At 45.2% G+C, this 25013-nt stretch overlaps 2 protein-coding genes across 3 annotated transcripts in view; both read right to left on the bottom strand.

Moving 5' to 3' along the window:
* PRXL2A (peroxiredoxin like 2A) overlaps positions 1 to 15863 on the bottom strand; it is a 38239-nt gene extending 22376 nt beyond the window's left edge. For both annotated transcript variants that reach the window (XM_053206902.1, XM_053206903.1), the window contains exon 1: positions 15725 to 15863. The gene's annotated coding sequence lies outside the window, so the exon portion shown is untranslated. The remainder of the gene's footprint in view (positions 1 to 15724) is intronic.
* Positions 15864 to 16016: 153 nt separating this feature from the next.
* Positions 16017 to 25002, bottom strand: DYDC2 (DPY30 domain containing 2). The gene is given in 5 exon segments (XM_053206907.1): positions 16017 to 17250; positions 20585 to 20707; positions 21045 to 21201; positions 21907 to 21990; positions 24361 to 25002. Coding segments are annotated over 3 exon segments (528 nt in total). The 5' UTR covers positions 21192 to 21201; positions 21907 to 21990; positions 24361 to 25002; the 3' UTR covers positions 16017 to 16992.
* Positions 25003 to 25013: the final 11 nt, after the last annotated feature.

Below are 25013 nucleotides of genomic sequence, written 5' to 3'. Positions count from 1 at the left end.
TATCCTCTTGACAGGGGCTAGGAAAGTGTTTTCTCCTTCCTGATCTCATAGGCCAGGCAGAAAACATTGCTAGCAGGAGGCAGATGTGGATAAAGACTTGGGATTCTTACAGCATCACAACTACTTCTACATTCAGCTAGCTTCATCTGTTCTCTCAGCAGTGATCCATGCTTGCGGTATAACACAATTTTTAAAGTTGATTGGTCCTGCAGTGTGTCTGGGCTCAGTGAGAACAGCTTGCGAAGCAGGTAGCATTAAAGTGAAAATAAAGCAAAAATGGGTGCTTGACTTCATTGACTTTCTCAGGCCTAAATTCCCATTCTGTGAATACGTGAAAGTCTGATCAAGATCTGGAAATGTATGAACCACGTAAATGTGCACGTATCAGCTACAAATATCTTTTTACTTGCCAATATCCCTGAATTCCACTCTTCCTCATTTTGAAAAAGTATCTAAAGATGCCCTACTTCCCCAGTGTGCTGCACAGCAAAGCCTTTAGGATCTTCTACATGAAGTCCTCAAGAGACATAAACAATGGCTTAACAGGTGAATTGGTGACTGACTAGGGGCTGAATGGTGGGATCATTCCATTCCCAGGTTGGGGAAGTAAGACTGCCTCACACATTATCATTCGGTCTATCCTTTGACATTTAATGAGACTTCTTTGGCTAGGCAACTTTAGTTTGCAAGAAACAGAAAACTCAGGGGTGCCTGGGTGGCTCAATCGGTTAAGCATCTGATTTTGGCTCAGGTCATGATCTCACAGTTCATGAGTTCGAGCCCCATGTTGGGCTCTGTGCTGACAGCTTGGAGCCTGGAGCTTGCTTCACGTTCTGTGTCTCCCTCTCTCTCTGCCCCTACCCGGCTCTCTCTCTCTGTCTCCCCCACCTCAAAAGTAAATAAACATTAAAAAAAAAAAAAAGAAAATCCAACTCAAACTGACTTGAGGTGATCTTGGGTTCCATAATAACACCAATGATCCAGGTTCTTTTGCTTCTCTGCTTTGTTATCCATGTGTTGGCTTCATGTTAAGGCTGGTTCCTCTTGTGGTCATAGGATGCCCACAAGATCCAGTATGGAGAGAGGGCAGTTAGACCCAGGAGTGAACAAAGCCCAGAGCCTCACTCTGGTTGGCCAATCACTGTGGCCAGGGTACTCCTGAACTCTGATTGGTCTAAGTCTGGGTCTCGTAAATGATTGTGGGCACACTTAACAGGGAAAATAGAAGTGAAATAAAGGTATTAAGGTGTTCCTAAGACAGCATCATATACAAAGTTTTACTCTTCTCTATCATTTTTGGACTCAGAATCACTGATGTTTGCGTTTGTCCCACAATATTATCATTTGGCTGTTAGGAACACTGGTGATGGGACGTTTCTAAAAGAGTGCTCCACTATTGTCTTCTGCTCAAAGTCGGCAAGAAGTTTTGATTAATAGATGTTTGACATCTTAATGATAGTCTTTCAAAACACATTAATTGATGACACCACCTCTCATTGCTTTGGAATTTATCTATTTCAAAAGATTTGGCAAATTTTCCATTGCGTTACAATCCTTTTGCATGTATCTTGGTAGCAAAACATAACAGATTTTTACTTGTGTGTGGGGGGGTGGGGGTGGGGACAGCTTTCTTTCTTAGTTTTATAAACCTCTTCATTGTTGCTTTGCAAGAAAATCGGAAATGAAGTCGTTTCTCTGATGACAAATTTCCTTTACTAATATCGAATTTATGTTCTACTGCTGTTCATATGAATTTCTGCATTCACAATAACTTTTTCATTTCAGTGCCAAATCATAATGTAATCTTTTAGAAGATTTTTATACAGCAATTAAATTCAACTCATGGGGCATAAACAATGTGCATTTGTAACTGAATGCAACTTTGCTAATACAGAATTCAAATTTTGTAAGGAAACATAAGTGTCTGAGAGCAGAAAGATAGAAAGAACAATGAGGCAAAATTTGCCTTACCAAATATCAAAATATACCATAAAGTCACTGTAATTCAAATTAATATGGTTTTGTCTAAAAACTCTGCTTTATCTATAGTTACAGCCAATTTCTCAATCCTGGTATGAATTTCCTTCTCCCTTTTTTTGCTGGAATTTAAAAATTGGTAGAACCAGATAGTAACAAGGGGATTTAGGGTAGGGAGACTGAGATTTGTCACATGGGCAGCCAATCAAGTTCACATGATTGAGTCCCAACAAAGAGTCTGAACACCAACGCCAGGGGGGAGCTGCTTCCGTTGCCAATACTCTGCGTATATTGTCACCCATCACCCAGTAACACTGTTCATGACTCCACAGTGGGCATCTGGAAGGTCCAAGTCTGATACTTTCTTAAACTCTGCCCTCTGAATCTCTTTTTTAGGCTAATTTTACTGTGTACCCTTTCCCAGTTAAAGACTATAACCATGAACGTAAAAGCTTCCAATGAGTTCTGTGAGTTCCTCTAGTGAATTGCCAAACCCAAGTGTGGTCTCAGAGGCTCTGAACTTGCAGTTGGTGTCAGAAGTCAAGGTCACTTGTGGATTGTGCTCTCTCAAACTCACCGTCCTTGATAGGTTTGGGGGCATCTGGGTTATGCTGGCAGTCAAGAACTTTTCTATTGATTCTGTTTATTAAATTATATTTTTCTGAAACATTGCTCATTTCAACTAAGTGTTTTTTAAGTTTATTTATGTTGAGAGAGAGAGAGCGAGAAAGAGTGAGAGCAGGGGAGGGGCAGAGAAAGAGGGAGAATCTCAAGCAGTCTCCACCATGTCAGCACAGAGCCCACATGGGGCTCAAACTCACAAACCCGTGAGATCATGACCTGAGCCAAAATCAGGAGTCGGACGTTCAACCGACTGAGTCACCCAGGCACCCCATCAACTAAGTTTTTTTTTTTAATTTTTAAAATGTTTATTCATTTTTGAGAGACAGAGCATGATGGAAGGACATGAGAGAGGGAGACACAGGATCTGAAGCAGGCTCCAGGCTCCGAGCTGTCCGCACAGAGCCCGATGCGGGCGGGGCTCAAACCCACAAACCACGAGATCATGACCTGAGTCGAAGTCAGACATTTAACTGGGGCACCCAGGTGCCCCAACTAAATTTTAAGATATGCTTATTTAAAGTTTTCCCTAATAATTTTCTGAAAACTCTGCCTTGTATAGTTACATCCTGTTTCTCAATCCTGGTATCAGTTTTCTTATCACTTTTTTTTTCTTGAATTAAAAAATTATTTTCAGCTTTAATAAAATACAAATTTTTATCAAGCTATAGTGGAGGTAAACCGAGTTTTAAGTGTTCAATTTGAAGAGTTGTGACAAACATATACAGTCATGTACCATCAGCAAGCACCTCAGTCATCATAAAGAACATTTCTATCTCCCCCTATAGTTCTCTTATGTCCCTTGGTAGCCAATCCCCTTCCCCAGATCCACTTATCCGCTTTCTACACTTCAGTTTTGCTTTTTGTGGAATCTCATATAAATGGAATCAGGCAGTATGTAGTATTTTGCATGTGGGTTCTTTCACTTAGAAAAATGTTTCTGAGATTCAGCTATGTTGCAGTGTGCCTCAGTACGTTGTTCTTTTTTGTCACTAAGAAGTATTCCGTTGCACAGATAGGCCAACATTTATTTATCTCTTCACCAGTTGATGGATGTATTTGGGTTGTTTCAAGGGTTTTTGGCAGTTGTAAATAAAGCTGTTGTGAACATTTGTGTACAACCTTTGCTTGGACATATGCTGTCATTTCTCTTAGATTGATATGTAGGAATGGTCAAATGCTAAATGTATGCTCGACTTTATAAGACCCTCTCAAACCGTGTTCCAAAGTGGCTCTACGATTCTCATTCCCGCCAGAAACATGTAAGAGTTCTGTCTGTTTCACACCCTCCCCAATATTTGGTATTGTCAGTTGTCTGTGGTTTCCTCCACTGACAGTACACTTGACTTTAGACTCTTAAAGCCACTCTCAGTGCTTTAGTGCATAGGGTCCAATCTCTATGAAAATCCTGCAGGAATCCAGAGACTGAGAGAACTTAGAGCCTCCATCATGGTGGGTGTCTCTATTCCCATCTGTTCTGTTAGTCTTAGAAATTTCAACATCCCTATGCATCGGGCTTCTCCAGCCTTTCGTACTGGTTGTATCTTCTTCCCAAGGTGGTGCTCCAGTAGGTGAGTATGGTCCCCTCGGTTGTCTGGAAACGGAAAACTTTTACTCCTCACTCTCTGTTCCCAAGATCCTACGTCCTCAGATTCCCTGTCCAGGGTGAACAGGAAGGAATCACTGACATCAGAGAAGGGTTTCTATCCGTGTCTCTATCCCTGTGAGAAGGATCGTGCAAATAATATTTGAGCTGGGTATTGAAGGCCCAGCCGGGCCTACCTCTAATTATTAGTTATTATTTTATTTTATTAAAAAAATTTTTTTTCTTAACGCTTATTTACTTTTGAGACAGAGAGAAACAAAGCATGAATGGGGGAGGGTCAGAGAGAGAGGGAGACACAGAATCTGAAGCAGGCTCCAGGCTCTGAGCTGTCAGCACAGAGCCCAACGCGGGGATCGAACTCATGGACCGGACCACGAGATCATGACCTGAGCTGAAGTCAGACGCTCAACCGACTGAGCCACCCAGGCGCCCCTAATTATTAGTTATTATTTTTAAGATCATCTCTATTTTCACTGTGGATGGGGAGGCACTCAGAGATCCCAGGCACAGAGAGACCGACCTATCTAGGGAGACAGGTGGCTCCATTCATTGGGGGGCTTCCCAAGACAGTCTCGGTTTCATTATAAAAACGTTTAGAAGGAAGAGCATCCCAGAGAGAGTCTAGGTTTACCTAACACGGTCCAGATTTGTGTCTCTTTTCGTAGTGTCCTCTTCAGTGTAGTATGTGTCTCAGACAGAAGAACTGTGTTTGGGACGAACAAAAGGCATTGTGTCCCAAACCACAGGTAACCCTCTTTGGACAATAAAATGGTGCCACTAGCCAGTCAGTCCTTCTGAGAGAAAATGAAAGTCTCCTCCCTGCCTCCAGTTACCTGGCCGTACGGACTCTTGCTACTCTCTCAAAGTATCAAGAGCATCCTCTCACTGGCACACTGTCAGGACACCCAGGGACCTATTTGGATGCTGTTTCTGCATCCCAGGGATGTTGGTGAGCTTCCAGTCAGTGGCAGGAATGACCATGGCTACTGCCTGAAGGAGCAAGGCAGTGGGCATTCTCCACACTCACCTCAGCCTCGCCCATGGAAACATCAGCTCAAAGCTTTTGCCTCGCACTGGTAATTCAGTGCCTCCTGTCTGCAGATTGCCATCACAGTGGTGCCTGTGTCACCCTTGAGGCAATACCTATTCTCTGTCCTTGGCCCTAGGCACTCAGGCCCCCAGAGAAAGCCGTGGCTGCTCTCTGGTCAGACGCTTGGGCACCCGGGGGGCCAGGAACGGGACTGGCTCTGCACAGGGCTCCTGACAGGGGTCCCTGTGGGTACCGTGGCCCTGTTCCAGAGTGCCCACACTTCATTAAGAGGACTTCACATGTCTTAACCTCACGTGTCGTGTGTTATTCAGCCATACTTCCATTCTTACATGTTTCCAAACGTGAGGAGATCTTTGCACCCATGCTGTTCCCCCGGCCTAGACTGCCCTTCCTCGTGGTTTTCTGCTGCAATACTTCTCTTCATCCTTCAATGCCCCACTCAAGTATTATCTGCACGATCCTTCTCACAGTCTGCCGGAGTTAGTTCCGCTCTTCTGGGCTCCCATGCTTGGTTCCTTCTTCTGCTAGCACAGTCCCCACCCCACCCCCCTCCAACCCCCCCCCCCCCCCCCCGACTCTGTCTGCCTTCCCCACTGGACCAGCATACGCTGATTATGGAAATGAACTCCGCAAGGAGAGGTTCAGTGGATCAGCCGAGTTTCATTACAGTTTTCTCTAAAGAGGATTCTGTGATTAGTGATTGAAGTTACTTCTGCACCACTGCCAGCAGGCACACCTTTGCTAAAAAATTAATCATCTAACAAACACCCACCACCCCACTGAGTCACGGTGCTGGAGGGGCAGCTTCCAATATTTAGGAACATTCCTGCAAGCCTGATCCTTGGCCAGACCTTTCAACCAGGCTGCTCAGGAGAGAGAAGCAAACTTTTCTTTCAAAGGAAAATGTGTGGATTCGAAATGTTTTTCCCTGGGGGTACGGTTTACATGACTGAATTTGAAGGATGTTTTTTCTGGCATAAAATCTTCCATATTTTCCAACAAGTCAATGCATGGCTCATCCAACAAGTGATTTATATTAATAGATACCCATGATCTGCTGAAAGGGCTTCCTGGATAATGTTGTGACTGAAGTTCATATAATTATGCGACAGAATGCCAGGACTCTCTCTGCAAGGCCCACATTTAGCACTGTTCTCGTTCCTTCCAGTGGCCCAGCTTTAGGAATTTGTCGAATGTCAAAATATTAGTTTGGAGTGTCCAAATATCCTAAAATAAACATCGCTCTGCGTATCTGAAGTGTTAATTTCCATTTGTTTACTCTTCAAGAGGCTCTGTGTTTTTTGTTTTTGTTCTTTGGGTTTGTTTTTTTTGTTTGTTTGTTTGTTTTGTTTTTTAAATAAAGCAGTCATAAAACACGCAACCAAACTCATTGCGTCTTAAACCTGTGAGTCAAGCAGGGTCTCAGAAAAGATATTTGCAAACCCACATTTATAGGAGCATTATTCACAATAGCTTAGAGGAAGGAGCAACCCAATGTCCACCAACGAGTGACCAGGTAAACAAAATGTGGTATACATACATACACGGGAATGTTACTTGGTCTTAAAATGGAAGGGAATCCGGTCACAGGCTACAACATATGGGTGAACCTTGGGGACCCTGTGCTAAGTGACATAAGGCAGTCACAGAAAGACAAATATTGTACGATCCCACTTATATGAGGTATGCAAAGCAGTCAAACTCCTAGAAACCAAAAGTAAAATGGTGGTTACCAGTGGGGCAGGAGAGGGGTAGACATGGGGAGTTGTTTAATGGGCATGGAGTTTCATTTCTGCAAGATGAAAAAATTCTGGAGATCAGTTGTACAATGGTGTGAGTATACTTGATGTACTGAACTATAAACTTCAAGATGGTTAAGGTGGTAACATGTTTTGCAATTTTTTTTTTACCACAATAAAAAATGGAACGACAACAACAACAAATCAATCTCTGAAGGCTCTTCAGGATCACCTGGTCTGTCCTACTGTTTTACAGATGGCACACACATTTGCCCAAGCTCTTCATCCATTTGTTCAAGGTGACCTGACTCACAGCTGGCTACTTCCCATGCTCTAGCAGCCTGCTTTTCCAGCAGGTCTGTTGAGTTTCCTTCCTCCTCCATTGGGGAAAGGAGGAACCCAAAGCCCTGGGGTGCTCCCAGGGTAGTGAGGAGAGGGCCTGTGAGGCCCTAAATTCTCATCAGTACCACCCTATCTTTTCTCGTATCATCAGCCTCCCAGTGGCCCATTTTTCTTGGGCCTAAGTATACATAACTATGGAAACCAGTCAAGTGCCCCTTTGGGTCCTGAAGATGACACAGCCCAGAGTGTTGCCAAAGAATGGCAGAGGGAGCACGCTCAGTACCTGGGAAGCCTTTTCCCGTGCCCTGGATCTGGAGTCACAGGCCCAGCAGTCACCACCCTATCTCAAATCAGAGATTTTCTGGCCTTGCATCCTGGTTGTTCGTTGGCTTGAGTCTGCATGCACCTTCCTACTCAGACTTAAGGAGACCACCAGAACCTTCCAGACCTCCAAAATGGTCTCACCACAGAGATTTAGCGTCAATGAACACCATACTCTGCTAGGTATTCGAGGCCATCTCTGACCTGACCTTAATGTACTTTTCCAGTCATATCTCACTGAAAGCTAACATTGCATAATGAATTTCGCTAGAAATTGGGGTCAGGGTCGCATTCCAGTTTTAACAGCCTTTCTCTCCGAAACCGTAGTCACTTATCTCCCTGAAACTGTCTTAACGAAGAACGGAGATGATAGTATCTAGTGTGTAAAATTATGACGAGATAAGGCGTTCCAAACCTTCGCCCAGACTCCTGCACAATGTCAGCAGCCCTGGAAGCACCTGGAACTGGAGCCCTTGTCGGTGGCACAGGGGTCCTCTGCTCCGGCAGAATTGGCTCATTTACCAGATCCAGACACGGTCCATGCATTCCAACCTCTGCCTCTGTCTTCCTTTGCACTTCGTTTCTAGAACTTCTTCCCCGGATCCCACCAAGGCCCAGGTCAATGTCACCCCCTTCTTGAATCCTTCCCTGACCTTCCCAGCAGGAAAGTACCTGTACTGGTGGTTGGCTTGTGTAGCTCTGGGCTATAATTAGCCATAAGGAAACTGGGTTGCCCTGTGTTACAGGGTCTTGCTAAATGTGTCCCCAGGGGTGGTGGAATGCAGGAGGCTCCAGTAACCTGAGATAAGTGCTTCATCTTTCTCCAGAAACTTTGGAAAGTTCTCTGAGCAAATGCCACAGTTCCCCTCTTCCCAGGGAGGTACCTTTGTGACTCAGTTTGTCAGCTACGGCAAGCCTTAGAGAAGAAAGAGCCTTATCCAGGGGATGTTGCATGGACCTTTCTAGCGGGCTGCAGGCTGTGTTCTCATTTATCCAATAAATGGCACCCTGGGTGGTGGGCTTGGTTTCCCTCTGCACCACCTTGGGTACATGGGCCTGACCTCTGCCCCTCCATCCCCTGCCTGTGTTTACATCCAAAAGTCTCGGTTAATTTCCCTTTCCTACCTCCTGGGCAACTTCAACTTCTCTTGCTTTGGATTCTCTCGAGACTTGTGGTTCCTCTCCTGATATGTGTTTCCAATCAGCTTTGAGTAATTATTATTTGCTGTATGATTTGCTCCGTGACTGGATTAGAAGTTCCCTGGAGACAAGGGTTATGTTGGACCAATTTCTCTATGTGTGCAGAGCCAAGCATGGTACGGACTCGTGCCTGGTATTGGGTGGTTTTGTGTTATCTGTTACCACAGTGGCGACAGTAACTACCAATCGCCATACACTCATGACCTGTCTGGCCAGCTGCCGCATTTTACATACACCGTCTCAGGAATCCTCACCTCGGCTCTGTCAAGAAAGCTTTACGGGGGTGCCTGGGGGGCTCAGTCAGTTAAGAGTTCGACTCTTGATTTTTGGCTCAGGTCTTTGTCTCAACGGTTTCCAGGTTGGTCCCCTGGTGGGGGGCTTGCGCTGATAGCTCAGAGCCTGCTTGGGATTCTCTCTCCCTCTGTCCCCCCACCCCCCTCCCCCCCACTTGCATGCTTACTCTCTCTTTCTCAAAATAAATAAACTTCAGGAAAAACAAAAGAAGGCATTACTATCCACTTTATTTTAAAAGGGTTTTTTTTTTTTTAACATGTTTATTTATTTTTGAGAGAGAGAGAGAGACAGAGCATGAGCAGGGGAGAGGCAGAAAGAGACAGACAGAGAATCTGAAGCAGGCTCCAGGCTCTGAGCTGTCAGCACAGAGCCCGGCATGGGGCTTGAACTCGTGAACCGTGAGATTGTGACCTGAGCCGAGGTCAGATCTTAACCAACTGAGCCACCCAGGTGCCCCAAGCATTACTATCATCTTAGAGAGGTTAAGTGATCTGGTTAAGGTCATAGTGCAAGGAAAACATAGAGATAGGGTTATAATTCCTCTCGAATTCATGGATAGGTGCACGGATGGCCAAATTAAACACACTCGCAGACACATCATGGCTTTTGCAAAATTTCCATCTCATGCCTGAAACCAGCCACGCAGCCTGAGGACAACTGGCCTCTGCCAGACGACCTGGCCTAGCATCCTGACGTGGTCTGCCTGTGTGGGGGCTGCCATGGGTCCAGATCCAGGCTGGGGCTGCTAATTTCATAAGCTACTGCCCTGTACAAGACGATCTGCACAGTGGCTTCGGTGCCTTCTGCAGCTTCATCTTCATGGTTGGCCTCAGTTTACTCTGTAAACTTCAGGAGAGCAAGGGCTTTCCCTCCTAGGACAGTGCCTGCACCTGGGAGGTGTTCAATATATAGCCACTCTTATTTACAAGTTGCCCCTTCTATAGTAAGGTCTACTCATAATTTCTTAAAAACATTTTGTTAACGTGTGTTTATTTTTAAGAGAGAGAGAGAGAAAGCATGAGCAGGGGAGGAGCAGAGAGAGAGAGGGAGACACAGAACTGAAGCAGACTCCAGGCTCTGAGCTGTCAGCACAGAGCCCAATGCGGGGCTCAAACTCATGAACTGAGAGACCATGACCTGAGCTGAAGTCGGACACTTAACTGACTGAGCCGCCCAGGTGCCCCTCTACTTATAATTTATTTTTTTATTTTTTTAGAGTTTATTTATTTTTGAGAGAGAGAGAGACAGGGCACAAGTGGGGGAGGGCAGAGGAAAAGGGAGATACAGAATCCGAAGCAGGTTCCAGGCTCTGAGCTGTCAGCACAGAGCCCCACGCGGGGCTCGAACCCACGAACCGTGAGATCGTGACCTGAGCAGAAGTCGGACACTTAACCGACTGAGACACCCAGGGGCACCTACTTAATAATTTCTTAATGAGAAATACAGAGGCTAAAGCAGGGACATTTTACACAAAATTAAGTGGTAAAGAAACCTCCATGGAAATAAATACAAAAAGGAAACCGGTCTGCAATCCATCAAAGATCTGTTCATCTAGGCCTGGTTCTTTGTATAAGCAGACACGTGGGCCAGATCAGAATCCCCGCTGAAAGACCTTTCAGACGAAAGTTTGTGAAGTGCTTCTGACACCACATGGCTGTGGGAGGAAGCACAGGCTGGGGCTTTTGTCAGCACAAAGGGGAGAATGGTGAGGGCGTGGCAGCGACAGTAATATCACAACTACGGGTTTATTCATGCTTAACATTTTCTTCTGGCTCCATCCATGTTGCAAGTGGCCAGATCTCATTCTTTTTTTTATAGCTGAATAATATTCCATTGCATATATCTATACCCCATCTTCTTTATCCATTCATCTCCTCATATGTGGAATTTAAGAAACAAAACAGATGAGCAAAGGGAAAATATAGGAGAGAGAGAGAGAGAGAGACAGAGAGACAGAGAGACAGAGAGAAACCAAGAAACAGACTCTTAACTATACAGAACAAACTGATGGTTACCAGAGGGGAGGCGGGCAGAGGTTTGGGTTAAATAGGTGGGGATTAAGGAGGACACTTGTGATGGTGAGCACAGGGTGATGTATGGAATTGTTGAATCACTATCACACTGTATGTGAGCTACACTAGAATTAAAATAAAAACTTAAACTTAAAAAAAAAAAAGCAAGTATAGAAAGTCTGACTGAATACGTATCCTTTGGGGGAAGAAGTACTCCATCCTAAACCTTTACTCTTTGAAAATGGTTCTGATTTAAAAATTTTTTTTTTCTTTTTTTTCTTTTCTTTTTTTTTTTTTTAATGTTTTATTTTTATTTTTGAGACAGGGAGGGACAGAGCATGAACCGGGAAGGGTCAGAGAGAGAAGCACATACAGAATCTGAAACAGGCTCCAGGCTCCGAGCTGTCAGCACAGAGCCCAACGCGGGGCTTGAACTCACGGACCGTGAAGTCATGACCTGAGCCGAAGTCGGACGCTTAACTGACTGAGCCACCCAGGTGCCCCTTAAGAAATTTTTTTAATGTTTATTTATTTTTGAAAGAGAGAGGCAGAGTGTGAGTGGGGGAGGAGCAGAGAGAGAGGGACACAGAATCCAAAGCAGGGTCCAGGCACAGAGCCCAACACGGGGCTCAAACCCACAAACCCTAAGATCATGACCTGAGCCAAAGTCGGATGCTTAACCAACTGAGCCACCCAAGCTCCCTGGGAATGGTTCTGATTTCAAAGTCACTTCAAAATCAAACATTACGGGGTGCTTGGGTGGTTTAGTCAGTTAAGCAACTGACTTGGTCTCAGGTCATGATCTCGCGGTTCGAGAGTTCGAGCCCCGTGTCAGGCTCGCTGTTGTCAGCACAGAGCCCACTTCGGATCCTCTGTCTCTCTCTCTCTACCCTTCCCCCACTTGTGTGCCCTCCCCCCCCCCATATCTCAAAAATAAATAAACATAAAAAATTTTTTTTAATCAAGCGTTCTTTTGGAGCAAATTTACTCAGCCCCTTAATTTCTTAATTTCTCCCTAAGCAAATAAAAGCTGGGTCCATTCTAGACTTCTTCCCACTCACTGTGGACACCTCCTCCCCAGCATCTCTCAAATCCAGCCCTTTTCCTGCACCCTGAGCCCCTCTGGCAGTTCCTCCACACACACCCTGCTGACGCTCTAGTGAGTACTCACTCCTGCAACTGTGCCTTTGCACGTGCCCTTCTCCCAATCTCCATGTCTTTCACCTACTGTCATTTCTGCCACCATCTCTCCGTGCACTGGGCTTACTGTGGTCATTAAACGCCTCCTCTGCCTGAATTACTGCTGCTGCCGTCCATAGCTGCCCGAAGAGGGCGACAGGACAGGTGAAGAGAGGTGCCAACCACAAGAACTATGAGGCAAGGAAGGCACGGCTGCCTCTCTTCAGGTTAGTCTTCAGTTGCTCCCTAAAAGCAAAGCCAGCTTGGTCAGAGTTGGGATACATAATGTCACCTTAGTGAGAGAGGTGAGAAAGACCATACACCCAGTGAAGGCATCGAGCTTCCTCTAGAGAATGTGTCCATCAGAAAGAGGCAGCGCAAGCATTGGCAGTGACCTCCAGGCACTGCCCTGGGGAGAGGGAAGGGACTTGGCCATTTTATTTTGCCACTCAGTCCCTGGGCAAAACAAGCTTTTGGTAAAACCTGTGAGACTCTGGTCACCCGTCTTGACTTTGTCCTGGGCTGTGGACTAGGGCCATCTCTGTTCGGAGAGGGATAAGTCAGGTTGCAAGCCCGTTCCCTTAACCAGTTGATTTCCAAGGCTGCTTTTTTTTTTTTTTAATTATTTTTTTTTCAACGTTTATTTATTTTTGGGACAGAGAGAGACAGAGCATGAACGGGGGAGGGGCAGAGAGAGAGGGAGACACAGAATCGGAAACAGGCTCCAGGCTCTGAGCCATCAGCCCAGAGCCCGACACGGGGCTCGAACTCACGGACCACGAGATTGTGACCTGGCTGAAGTCGGACGCTTAACCAACTGCGCCACCCAGGCGCCCCTGCTTTTTTTTTTTTAATGCCATGTTTATTTATTTTTGAGACAGAGAGATAGTGAGGAAGCAGCAGAGAAAGAGAGAGAGAGAATCCCAAAGAGGATCCATGTTGTCCGCACAGAGCCCGACACAGGACCCAAACCTGTGAACCATGAGATCATGACCTGAGCCAAGATCAAGAGTTAGACACTTAACCGACTGAGCCACTGAGGGGCCGCCCTGAGGCTACTCTTCTGAGGGCGGTGTTGATGAGTGAGGTCGGGCCCTCACTCTGGAACCAAACCATTGGGGGGTTTGAACACTGGCTCTCCCACTTCTAGCCACATGGACTCAGGCAGGCTACCTGTCTCTGTGCTTCCGTTTCTTTGTTGGTAAAATGGGGATAATAATGGTGTGTATTTGCAAAACACGTAGCTGATTAGGGGTCAGTATCCGGAATATCTATACAGAACTCTACTGTTTTTCACATATCAGATGGACAGAAAATAAAACTAAACCAGCTCAGTGTGGCAAGAGTATGAAGAAATGGCCACTTGGAAAAAAATTTTTTTTAATGTTTATTTATTTTTGGGAAAGAAAGACAGACAGAGCATGAGTAGTGGAGGGGCAGAGAGAGGGGGACACAGAATCTGAAGCAGGCTCCAGGCTCCGAGCTGCCAGCACAGAGCCCGACGTGGGCCTCGAACTCATGACCTGCGAGATCATGCATGACCTGAGCCAAACAAAGTCAGCCCCTTAACCGACCAAGTACCCAGGTGCCCCAAGAAATGGCCACTTTGAAATGGGAGTGTACGTTCGTCTAGCTTTCTAGGTGGCAATTAGGCAAAACTGATTGCAATTCAACATAAAAGATAATGTTTTCTTTTTAAAATAAATAAAAACCAAAGTACATTATTGGGATAATTTAGGATGTTTGAAAATGGAGCGTAGGTGAGAAGTGTATCAACTATTAAAAAATTAAACGGTTTATTTTGAGATACTTACAGATGTGCATGCAGTTGTATGAAATAATATAGAGATCCATGGATTCTTTACCTAGTTTCCCCAGATAGTAACATCTTGCAAAACTGTTGAGCCATGATATTGACACTGATACAACCAACCAATCAGATTCAAGATTTCTCCCGTTGACTTGTACTTGCCTGTAGGTGCGTTTAATTCCAAGCGATTTTTTTTCAGATGTGCAGGTTTGCGGATCTACTACCGCAATCAAAATACAAAACAGCTCCATCAGCACAAAACCCCCTCTTGTTGTTTTGTATAACGACATCATCCCTCCCAAACCCCTGCCCCAAGCCATGGCAACTGCTAATCTAGCCTCCACCTTTGTGGGGTTATTTATAAATGAACCATAGAGTCTGCTACCTTTTGGGATTAGACATAATTTCCCACAAGCTTTTGTGCTCGGCATGATTTCTCTTCAGATTCGTCCAAGTTGTTCGGGTATCACTCGTTCGCTCCTTTTTAATTTTTTTTTTTTTTTAAGGTTTATTTTTGAGAGAGACAGAGACAGAATGAGAGTGGGTTGGGGCAGAGAGAGAGGGAGGCACAGAATCCGAAGCAGGCTCCGGGCTCTGAGCTGTCAGCACAGAACCCGATGCAGGGCTTCAACCCACGAACCTCGAGATCATGACTTGAGCCGAAGCTGGACACTGAACCGACTGAGCCACCCAGGCGCCCCAGTTCATTCCTTTTTATTGCTGAGTGGTATTCTGAGATACGGATGGACTACAGTTTAACTGTTGACCCATTGAAAAACATCCGGGTTATTTCCAGGTTTTGTCTACTGTGAATGAAGCTTTTATAAACATTCACATACAGGTTTCTCTGTGAATGTAAGTTTTTGTTCCTCTGGGACAAGTGTCCAAGAGTACAAATCCTGGCTTATGTAGCAACTGCATGTTGAGTTCTATTAGAGATTGCTACACTGTCTTCCAGAGTAATTGTACCACGTTACATTTCCAGGAGCAAAGTATGTGTGAGTTGGGTTTTCCTCATCCTCACTAGTATTCAGTGTTGTCACTATTTTTTAACTCTAGGTATCCTGACAAATGTGAGGTGGTGCATCATTGATTTTTTTAAGTTTATTTATTTATTTTTGAGACAGAGAGAGAGAGAGAGAGAGAGAGAGACAGCAAGTGGGGGAGGGGCAGAGAGAGGGAGACAGAATCTGAAGCAGGCTCCAGGCTCTGTCAGCACGAAGCCCGATGAGGGGCTCGAATTCACTAACTGTGAGATCATGACTTGAGCCAAAGTTGGACGCTTAACCGACAGAGCCACCCAGGCGCCCCCAAATATCTTTCAGTTTAGCAATCTATAAATCTATCAGCAGAGATGTTCTAAGATATGTGTACAGGGAAGTTCATTGTAACAACTTTCTGGTAACAAAATAACAACAACAAAAAAAGCCAAACTTGGAAACAGTGCAAAAAAAGATTAGTAGGGATTGATTACACTTTCATGGGCCAGTAACGTGATCACGTACTGGGGCTAAATAACGGTCAAAGGCAAAAGTATGGAATCCCTTAAAGCAGACAAAAGTTACAACTCACCTCACATGGGTTGTGATGTCCAAGGGACAACCACTCCCAGGCAGAGGACTTCACCTTCCCACTGGGGAGCTGCAGATACCATCCCATCCACCGAGGATTCCACTGCGTCCTCTACAAAGCTCTCTTTGCTTCTGTGTGTGGGTTTTTGGATCCTCTGGCTTTTTCCCAGCTACTCTGGAAAGTGTGGCTGCATGTCTACCCACCAGGTGCAAATTTGAAGTAATGACCTCACCACCTGCTTTACTCAAAGACTGAGTGGGTCAAGGCCACTCCCAAGTTTCCCAGGTCTGCCCTCTGTGATAAAGTCTGACTCCACTTTTTGGCGTCTGACTGCCGACTGCTTTAGGTTTCAACTCTTCCCCTTCCCCACTGTGCCCCACATCTGGGCAAACTGATAAACTCAGGTGCTCCCAACTTTGGCACAGCGGGAGTTTCAAGCCACGCAAGCCTCTCCCCGAGGGCGGAACTCCTACATGGGTCCACCCCTAACTACACTATAAACCCCAAGCCAGTCTCCCCTTGTTATATCTCAAGCCATTTTCAAGCGAGCATGGGAAGCTTGTCCTCTTCTTCCCCAAAAGCCTCATCGTGGAAGTGGGCACACCGAGCTCTACTGTCATTGGAGCTGTTTTAAAATACCTGTTGTCAGTGACATGGGTATGCTCCAGGACACGTGTAAACACTCGGGGACCTGACTGCAAAATTCATCTAAAGTCAAGACACGGGGCTCCTGCATGGCGCAGTTGGTTAAGTGTCCAACTTTGGCTCAGGTCATGATCTCACGGCTTGGTTCACGCCCCGCATCCGGCTCTGTGCTGACAGCTCAGAGCCTGGAGCCTGCTTTGGATTCTGTGTCTCCCTCTCTCTCTGCCCCTACCCTGCTCGTACTCTCTTTCTCTCAAAAATAAAATAAACATTAAAAAAAATTTTAAGTCAAGACATGAACACATGAAATGGATGTTTTTACTGTCTAATCTAAAAAAAAAAAAGATAAATCAAGAGAAAAAAGTCTTTTGGTTACTTATTTGAAATCCTCATGAGTTTATTTTATCCTATCAGTAGTTGAAATGTTTACATGATTAAGGGGTTTTCATGGCTATCAGAACAGAACTTTGGCTGGAGAGTCCCTGCAGACACCCCCCTCCACAGTCCCTCAAATTTTGGTTTAATTCACATAGTTACCATCTTCAGTCAGAGCCCTAGCTGGCCCCTTTCTGAGCTTGTAGCTTTGAGAGAAGCATCCTGAGAATCAGCCACCTTTTGATAACTTAAGGAGATTTGGAGCCAGGATGCATTCTGGGAGCAATTTTATGCCGAAAAGCCTAGGAATTTATTTCTTGTGGAGTTTCAACACTGCAGTCAGCCTGGCCAGATGTCTCTCAAGAAGGAATCTATTGAGGCATCCCGGGAACCATATTGGAAGTACCTGGCAAAGATTCTTGCCTCAAGCCATCCTTCTCAACGGGTTTTGTGTTCTCTTGTATGAATACAGTCTTCATTGTGGAGCTAGCTACAGATACCAGTGGCTAAACAAAACAAAAAAGGAAAAGAGTTCATTAGCAGAGATTAAAACACACTCAATATGCCAAGAACACAACACTGCCATTTTCATGCCCAAGACTAATAACAAAATTAAACAGAGCTGCTCTCACAAAGTATAAAACAAATCAGATAGGATCGGGATGATTCACCAATAATTTTACTGCCTGCCAGAACAAAACTCAACACCATTTAAAGGGAAACTACATAATCTAGGCTCCCTACTAAGTATCATCTACAATGTTCAGCACATAAGTAATAATTACTAGACATACATATCATAATCTAGGGAAAAAGTATGTAATAGAAAGAGACCTTAAAATGACAAAGGGCTTAAAACACTTATCACAAATATTGTCAAGATTGAAAAAATAAATTCAGTCTCAGTGACCTATGACACAGTATCAAACCGTCTGGCATCTATGTGACTGCAGTCCCATGAGATCGAAAAGACCCTTCCAACTTCAAAGTGCTATGCGTCTACACAGCAAATCTATGTTTTTTTGTTTTTTGTCTTTAAAGACAGAAAACATGGGGTGGGGAGAGGAGCAGAGGGAGGGAGAAAAAGAATCTTTTTCTTTTTTTAATGTTTATTTATTTTGAGAGAGAGAGGGGCACGAGCAGGGGAGGGGCAGAGAGAGAGGGAAAAAGGATTCCAAGCAGCGCACAGCCCAACACCGGGCTCCATCCCGCAAACCCTGAGATCATGACCTGAGCCGAAATCAAGAATCAGGCTCAACCGACTGAGCCACCCAGGCGCCCTGCAAATCGATGTATTGATTCCATAAAAATGTAATTATAAAACATTTGTATGGCCACATCTCTATATACAAAGGGATTGTTTTCCAACATAGAAACAGAATTATGGTTTAGTTACTTAAAACTACCTCAGCTTAATAAAGAGAAATACAAGGGCAACTTTTGCTAGCTTTCCTTTAGGCCTGACTCAAATACTACCTTCTCTTGCCACCTCTTCTTGATAGCTATAATTGGCTAAGATCTCTACCACACGCAGTGCTGTCTGTACTCCTCTTTTCTTTTTTTTCAACGTTTATTTATTTTGGGGACAGAGAGAGACAGAGCACGAACGGGGGAGAGGCAGAGAGAGAGGGAGACACAGAATCGGAAACAGGCTCCAGGCTCCGAGCCATCAGCCCAGAGCCTGACGCGGGGCTCGAACTCACGGACTGCGAGATCGTGACCTGGCTGAAGTCGGACGCTTAACCGACTGCGCCACCCAGGCGCCCCTGTACTCCTCTTTTTGACGCATCGACTGGACCGGGAATATTCAATCTGGGGCACTCAAAGGCTTTCTAAGGTATATGCAAGCGATCATGGTTGTAAGATAGTAAGGTAAGTTTAGCAAAGCTTTGAGTACGCGCACAAAAGCCCATCGGCAGGCCCGCTGAAATCTTATTCCACTCCTCCTGGGCCTATTTGAGACCAGATTTCAGAGTACTAGTGACTCAAAATCTGAAAATGACCAGTAGCCAGGAATAGTCTGCCATTTGCCTTGAGCCGGTGAGAAACAAGAACTTAGAATTTCATCCTATTTGAGGTATCTTCACTTCTTTGCCCTCTCTACCCAGCTCCTTCAATTCATACTCTGAGAGCAACTTGCTTGTGGATGATGTGGCTCTTGAAGGGAAGCGTTGTTTCCCGATCATCGTTGGATCTCTCTACTTCCTTCTAACAAAGGGCATCACTTTCCATGATCACGATTTGCACACGCATTCTTCCTTGAAACTGAAAACCTGGCACTTAGTCCTGGCATCATGCTGGCTCCCCCGCCCATCTTCCCTCACAATCGCCTTTGTCTCACACTTGGCAAAAGAACAGCATGCCTTTTACTCATCTAAATCTTGCAAAGGAATATTGCTACAGGGTGTCATAGCTCCTGCACGCAACACAATGGGATGATTCAAAATATTCATGTGAGCAAAGTTTTCTTTAATAAAGGCATCCTAAAACCAGGGTGGAGTTTTGGAAGTCGTTCCCTGCCTTATATATTCATACTTCTATTAACAGGGAAGCGTGATGTTAGAAAAGGATGAGGGGGGCGGTAAGGGGATGACAGCTTCGGCTTCACAACCTCCCTACTACCATCTCCCAGCAACTGCTCAAAGAATGAAATGTTCCCCGGGGCATCTGGGTGGCTCAGTCAGTCAAGTGTCGGCTCTTGACTTGGGCTCAGATCATGATCTCGCAGTTTGTGAGTTCGAGCCCCATATGGGGCTCTGTGCTGACTGCATGCAAAGCCTGCTTGGGGATTCTCTCTCTCTCTCTTTCTCTGCTCCTTCCCCAGTCGTGTGCTCTGTTCTCTGTCAAAATAAATAAATAAGCTTTAAAAAGGTAAAAAAAAGAAAAAGAAAAAGAATGAAATGTTCCTGAGTGAGAGTTCCTTTGGACTATTGACAAGCAGGAGTATGAACCTACCTTTCTTTTGACTTGATTTACCTTTAAAACATCCAGACTTAAAAAAATAAACCTATTAATGATGAGGAGAGCTGAGCATATTAGCCTAAGTGTACGTAAGCTAAATAGTCTCATGTCTCTTCATCAAAGGTGGCTTTGGAAACCAGCAAAAGCTAGTGGATTGCACAAAACCGCACTAAAGATTTTAACACACAGGATATGGTGAGAGGTGGAAAGACGTCAGATATCAAGCCCAGTAAGTCAGTTTCCTATCCAGCTACCACGCACTTTGAAGAAAGCACAAAATAGGCACAAGATGTTTTTCAGAAGATTATGGCAAAAATCTCGGGAGATAAAAGATAAGCTTGGCAGACTAATGAACATACAGCTGTTTCCAGCTACAAGAAGGTAACAATTTATGACCAGTATTAAAGCATCACAGAGAAGGCATCTGTGGTTTGATACATAAATAGGTAGTTCAGAGTAAATAAAATACTTAAGTAAATAGTATATAATGAATACAATAGTGTACTTGAAGTATATACTGATAACCATATTTGGTTTCTGGAATGCTGAATAACACTCGAAAAGGGTTCAAAGGATCTTGTAAGGAAACATATTTGTTCTAAGTGAGAGCAGATTTGTTTTTAAATCTGATTTTTTAAAACCAGTAACATCTAAGGTATTTCCTGAAATCTAAAATGGAATTGCCTTTAAACATTTTCTTTTTTCGTTGACAAGGATTGCCAATAAGACGGGTTTATACATAAACATATGAATAAGGAGGGAAAGGTAGGCTTACAGGAACCGTGATGCACTTTGCACTGGGGCCTAGAGGACTTACAGATTTCCAGATATCCATCACTGGGATGCATACACCCCCACTGCTGAGCTCCTTCTCCCTACCTGGTGACACTTATCATACTTCTGTTGAATCTGACACTCTTCTTGCTTTAGCATTTCTGTCATTTCGGTTTCTTTGAGGCTATTATCGTATTCTTCCTTCAGCCGGATCTTCTCTCGGCTATCCTGGGGTGATACGAGAGCTGAATCAGGTCAGTCCCTGGGAAGCCTGTACGAATAGGCCTGCCCTCGCTGGGATAGACCACAGACTCGGGTCCTGTAGGCCTCTGAAACTTGCTCCTGTAACTAGCTTTTGCCTGCTGGTACCTCCAAATCTACCAATTCCACAACTCCTCTGAGTTGGATTCGTTCTTCAGCCCCCAGACGCCCCAGACTTCAAGAATATCTGGGTTGAATAAACCAAAAAACCTTTTGGGCTAGCTCTGGAATCCTGCTTTGGATTTCAAATTTCTGTGAGGAAGCTGAGAAGCCGTCCCCAAGACGACTCAGTGCATACACACACCTCTTCTTTTGCTCTAGAGGTATTCCTGTAATGATAAAGCCAGTGAGCCAGGTACTCTATGGGGTCACTGGGCCGAACCTTCGCCACCTCTGCCAGTGCCTGGCCCAGGCAGGTTCCAAAGCACCTCTTCAGGTAGTCCGTTTCCATCCTTGTGGGCCTGGGAAACATCAAAGCAGAGTCACGCTTTGTGAATTTGATCTGATTTTAAAGATAGAACGTTCTAATCAATTCGGATTCATTTCGGGATAACTCTGAGATTCTTTGGGACGCCACCCCTCCCAAAAGAGCCAATAAATACATATTTGCCTATCGTCCTTATATTCAAATGGACTTTTTTAAAAGCTCTCCAGCTGTCTTAAGTCAGATAATAATAGATCCTGGGGGTCATCAGGCCCGAGAGGAGCTTGCTTTATTGGTGATTAGGGGAGGCTAAGGTCTCCATTTACCCCCACGTCTCTACCCTTGAGTAGGGAGGAAATAACTGAGCAGGCAGGAGGTCCCAAGAGCAGCTCTAAGGACCCAGAAAGCTGTGCTATTGTGAGCTTGGAAGCTACAGTCATCTGTGACATAGATAAGACAGACTTATTTATTTCATAAGGGACCACTGAGAAGCCCTGGGGAGGAGAGGAAGGGAACATGGCAGGTGCCACAGCTACCCATAGTCAGGGCCCTGCCAGCACTTAATACAATATTCTGCTGTCTAGTGCTCAAGCAAGAAACTGCATGAGCTTGAGTTAACGCCCCGGTATTTGCTATTAGTCAGATTTCAAGAGCTGGGGGCCGTGTAGGCTGAGTCAGATCATAAGTTAGGGATGGCAGTGTAGTGTAGCAGTCTGAACACAGGCTTCGGGAACAGACAGACCAAGTTCCGGTCCTGGTGCCGCTATTTATTAGCTGTGTGATCTTCAACAATTCACCCGGTCTCTCTGAGCCTCAATTTTCTCATCTGTAGAACAGAATAATAAACGTATGTGCCTCATAATTGTGGGGATTAAAAGAGATAATAAATACATGTAAAGCACTTAGCTTGGCACACAGGAAGTGTTTAATAAATAGTAGCTATTACAGTGGAAGACTATAACATAAAAGTAGATAGACTGACACCTGGCCTATTTCGGACCAACTCTGTATTTCTGAAGTTTACATATCTTATGTCCCAAAGAGAAAATAATAAAGTGAATAATATTTTTATCTTTTTTTTTTAATGTTTTATTTATTTTTGAGAGAGAGAGAGACAGAGTACGAGCAGGGGAGGGGCAGAGAGAGGGAGACACAGAATCCAAAGCAGGCTCCAGGCTCTGAGCTGGCAGCACAGAACCTGATATAGGGCTTGAACTCGTGAACCACGAGACATGACCTGAGCCAAAGTTGGATGCTTAACCAACTGAGCCACCCAGGTGCCCTGAGATAGGGCAAGTTCTAAAAGTAGAATGTCAACTAATAAACATAGAAGGAATAATGGAGTATTTAAAAAATCAACATTTTGGGGGCACCTGGGTGACTCGGTCGGTTAAGCGTCTGACTTCGCCTCAGGTCATGATCTCATGGTTTGTGGGGTCGAACCCTGAGTCGGGTTCTGTGTTGACAGCTCAGAGCCTGGAGCCTGCTTCGGATTCTGTGTCTCCCTCTCTCTCTGCCCCTCCCCCACTTGCACTCTGTCTCTGTCTCTCAAAAATGAATAAACGTTAAAAAAAATCAACATTTTGTACCCATCACAGTATAACTTCATCAAGCCGAAACATCAGTGAGTGCTAAAACTCAGTGAATATTTGATAAACAGAATATTCATATAGTCTCAAAGTTTCTCCTCACCATTTGTGTATTAATTCCAAAAGGAAATACAAGAACTTTACAGTGACGAGACCTGCCCAATACAACTTTAATCAAGCGATCTAAGTAAACATCACTAGTAAAGGGATAAAGTGACATCATGTGTCTCCTGATGTGATGCACTTCTTAGTGGGATAAAATACATTTCTGTGGATCCTGCCCAAAATGGAAACCTCAAATCTAATTGGGGAAATAACAAACAAAGCCAAGTTGAGAGACAGTCTTGCAACTGGCCTTTACTCTTATAAATGTCAAGATCTTGAAAGACAAAGAAAAGAGGAGGGACCATTCCAGAGCAAAGAGGCCTACACAGACCTAACAACTGCACCGAACACATGATTCTGGATTGAATCTGAACCAAAGAAAAAAAAAAAGAATTTCATAATTCTTTTGAATTATGTTGTTGGGGAAACTAGATAGGAATTGGACGTTGCATAATAGAAGTGTATCAAGGTTAAATTTCCCGGTTTTGGCCATTGAGATATGAGTAAGAAAATGCGCTTTTTCTTAGGAACTACACAGTGTAGTAGGTCTGAATAATGGCTCCCCAAAGTGCCTAAGTCTTAATACCAGAACCTATGGAAGAGGTTACCTTCTGTGGCAAAAGGGGCTTTGCGGGTGTGATGAAGTTAAAGATTTTGATTTGGGAAGACGATACTGGATTATCCAGATAGGCACACTGTAATCCCAACGGTCTTTATAACAGGAACACGCTAAGGTCAGACAGGGAACAAGGTGTGATGGCAGAAGTTGAGGGCAAAAATGTGACGTCATTCAGGAGCCAAGGAGTGTGGGTAGCCTGTGAAGCTGGAAAAGGCAAGGAAACGGATTCTCCCCTGGGGCTGCAGAAGGAGCCAGCCCTGCGGACGTGTGGGTTTTAGCCCTGTTAAGACTCATTTTGGATTCTGGCTTCAAAAACTCTAAGAGAATAAATGTGTGTTTAAAGCTACTAAGTTTGGGATAACAGTGGAAGGTGGGGGTGGGGGTACGAGGTGTTCTACCTCTGTTAATGTGCGGCCCACCTGAACCAATGCACCTGGATAAACTATCTTCTACACCCTTTACTCAAAATGCGGTCCGTGATCTGCAGGACTGCATCACCTGGAGGCTTGTCGAAACGCAGATTCTCAGGTCCCACCCCCTACCTCCATATTCAGAGTCTGCATTTTAACAAAATCCCCAGGTGATTCTGTTACAGCCCTACTTTGCTTTCACCACTGGAGAGCTGCCAGAATCACCAACTCTGCATTCCGGGACCAGTCTCTCCGCAGGAAAGGAGGGGCAAACCCTTTCTGGAGTGAGCATCTGCTGGACACTGCACCTTTTCAGCAATGGTCTCAATGAAATAGGAGACCTGACAGTTACAAGGCCTTGCTGCAAAGGCAGTAGAGCCAGAAAAACAGAACCACCGTGTGAGGCCTCGGGAGGGAGAGGCCAAAGGGACGCCTTTCGCAGCCCTCTGTCCACAAAGTCAGGGCACACTTACCAAGGGGGAGGGGGCTCTTTTCCCCAGAGCTCCTCTGAGGGTCTGCTTACACTGCGCCTCCTTGCTCACGGCCTTGCAACTCAGTCGGCATAGAGATGGTCTTTGTTGACACTCTTCCCAGTGCTAAGCACACAGTAGGTGCTCAGGAAATATTTCTTGACTTAGTGAGGGCCCTGGTGCGTGCTAGCTCAGGCAAGAGCCCAAGCTCCCGTCCATCTGTCAGTGCCCAGTCTGGTACTTACTGCCTCAACCAACGTTTGGTGAGGCTTCCCCTGCCCAGCACTGCCCAACATAAATTAAAACAGAACCTGGGAGACGCTAGCAGAGCGCTGTGCCCAAACCACTAGGCCTGGGAAGACTGCAATGGCTCCGCAATGGCGTAGGTCGGAAGGCTTCCCGGAGGTGGGAGCGCCTGAGCTGGTTCTGATAGGAACCAAGCAGAGGTCACCGGCACTCGCAAAGGTGCGAAGCTGTGAAAACATCGGGGCCGTCGAACTACCGCGATTGTCTCCTCTGGCTGGGGGCTCTAGGGGTTTCCCGCCCTTGGGGGACAGGTCTCTCCCAGGGAGCGCGGGCCTGTCCGCCGCTCCACTCCTCCTCTCGGCCTCCCGATCCTCCCAGCCTCCAGGTTGCAAAGTCTCGGCTCACCTACG

The sequence above is a fragment of the Acinonyx jubatus genome, chromosome D2, assembly GCF_027475565.1.
Source record: "Acinonyx jubatus isolate Ajub_Pintada_27869175 chromosome D2, VMU_Ajub_asm_v1.0, whole genome shotgun sequence".
In the NCBI taxonomy this organism is placed as follows: domain Eukaryota; kingdom Metazoa; phylum Chordata; class Mammalia; order Carnivora; family Felidae; genus Acinonyx; species Acinonyx jubatus.
Note: the sequence above shows the minus strand (reverse complement) of the source record. Positions and strands in the feature narration are given on the sequence as shown.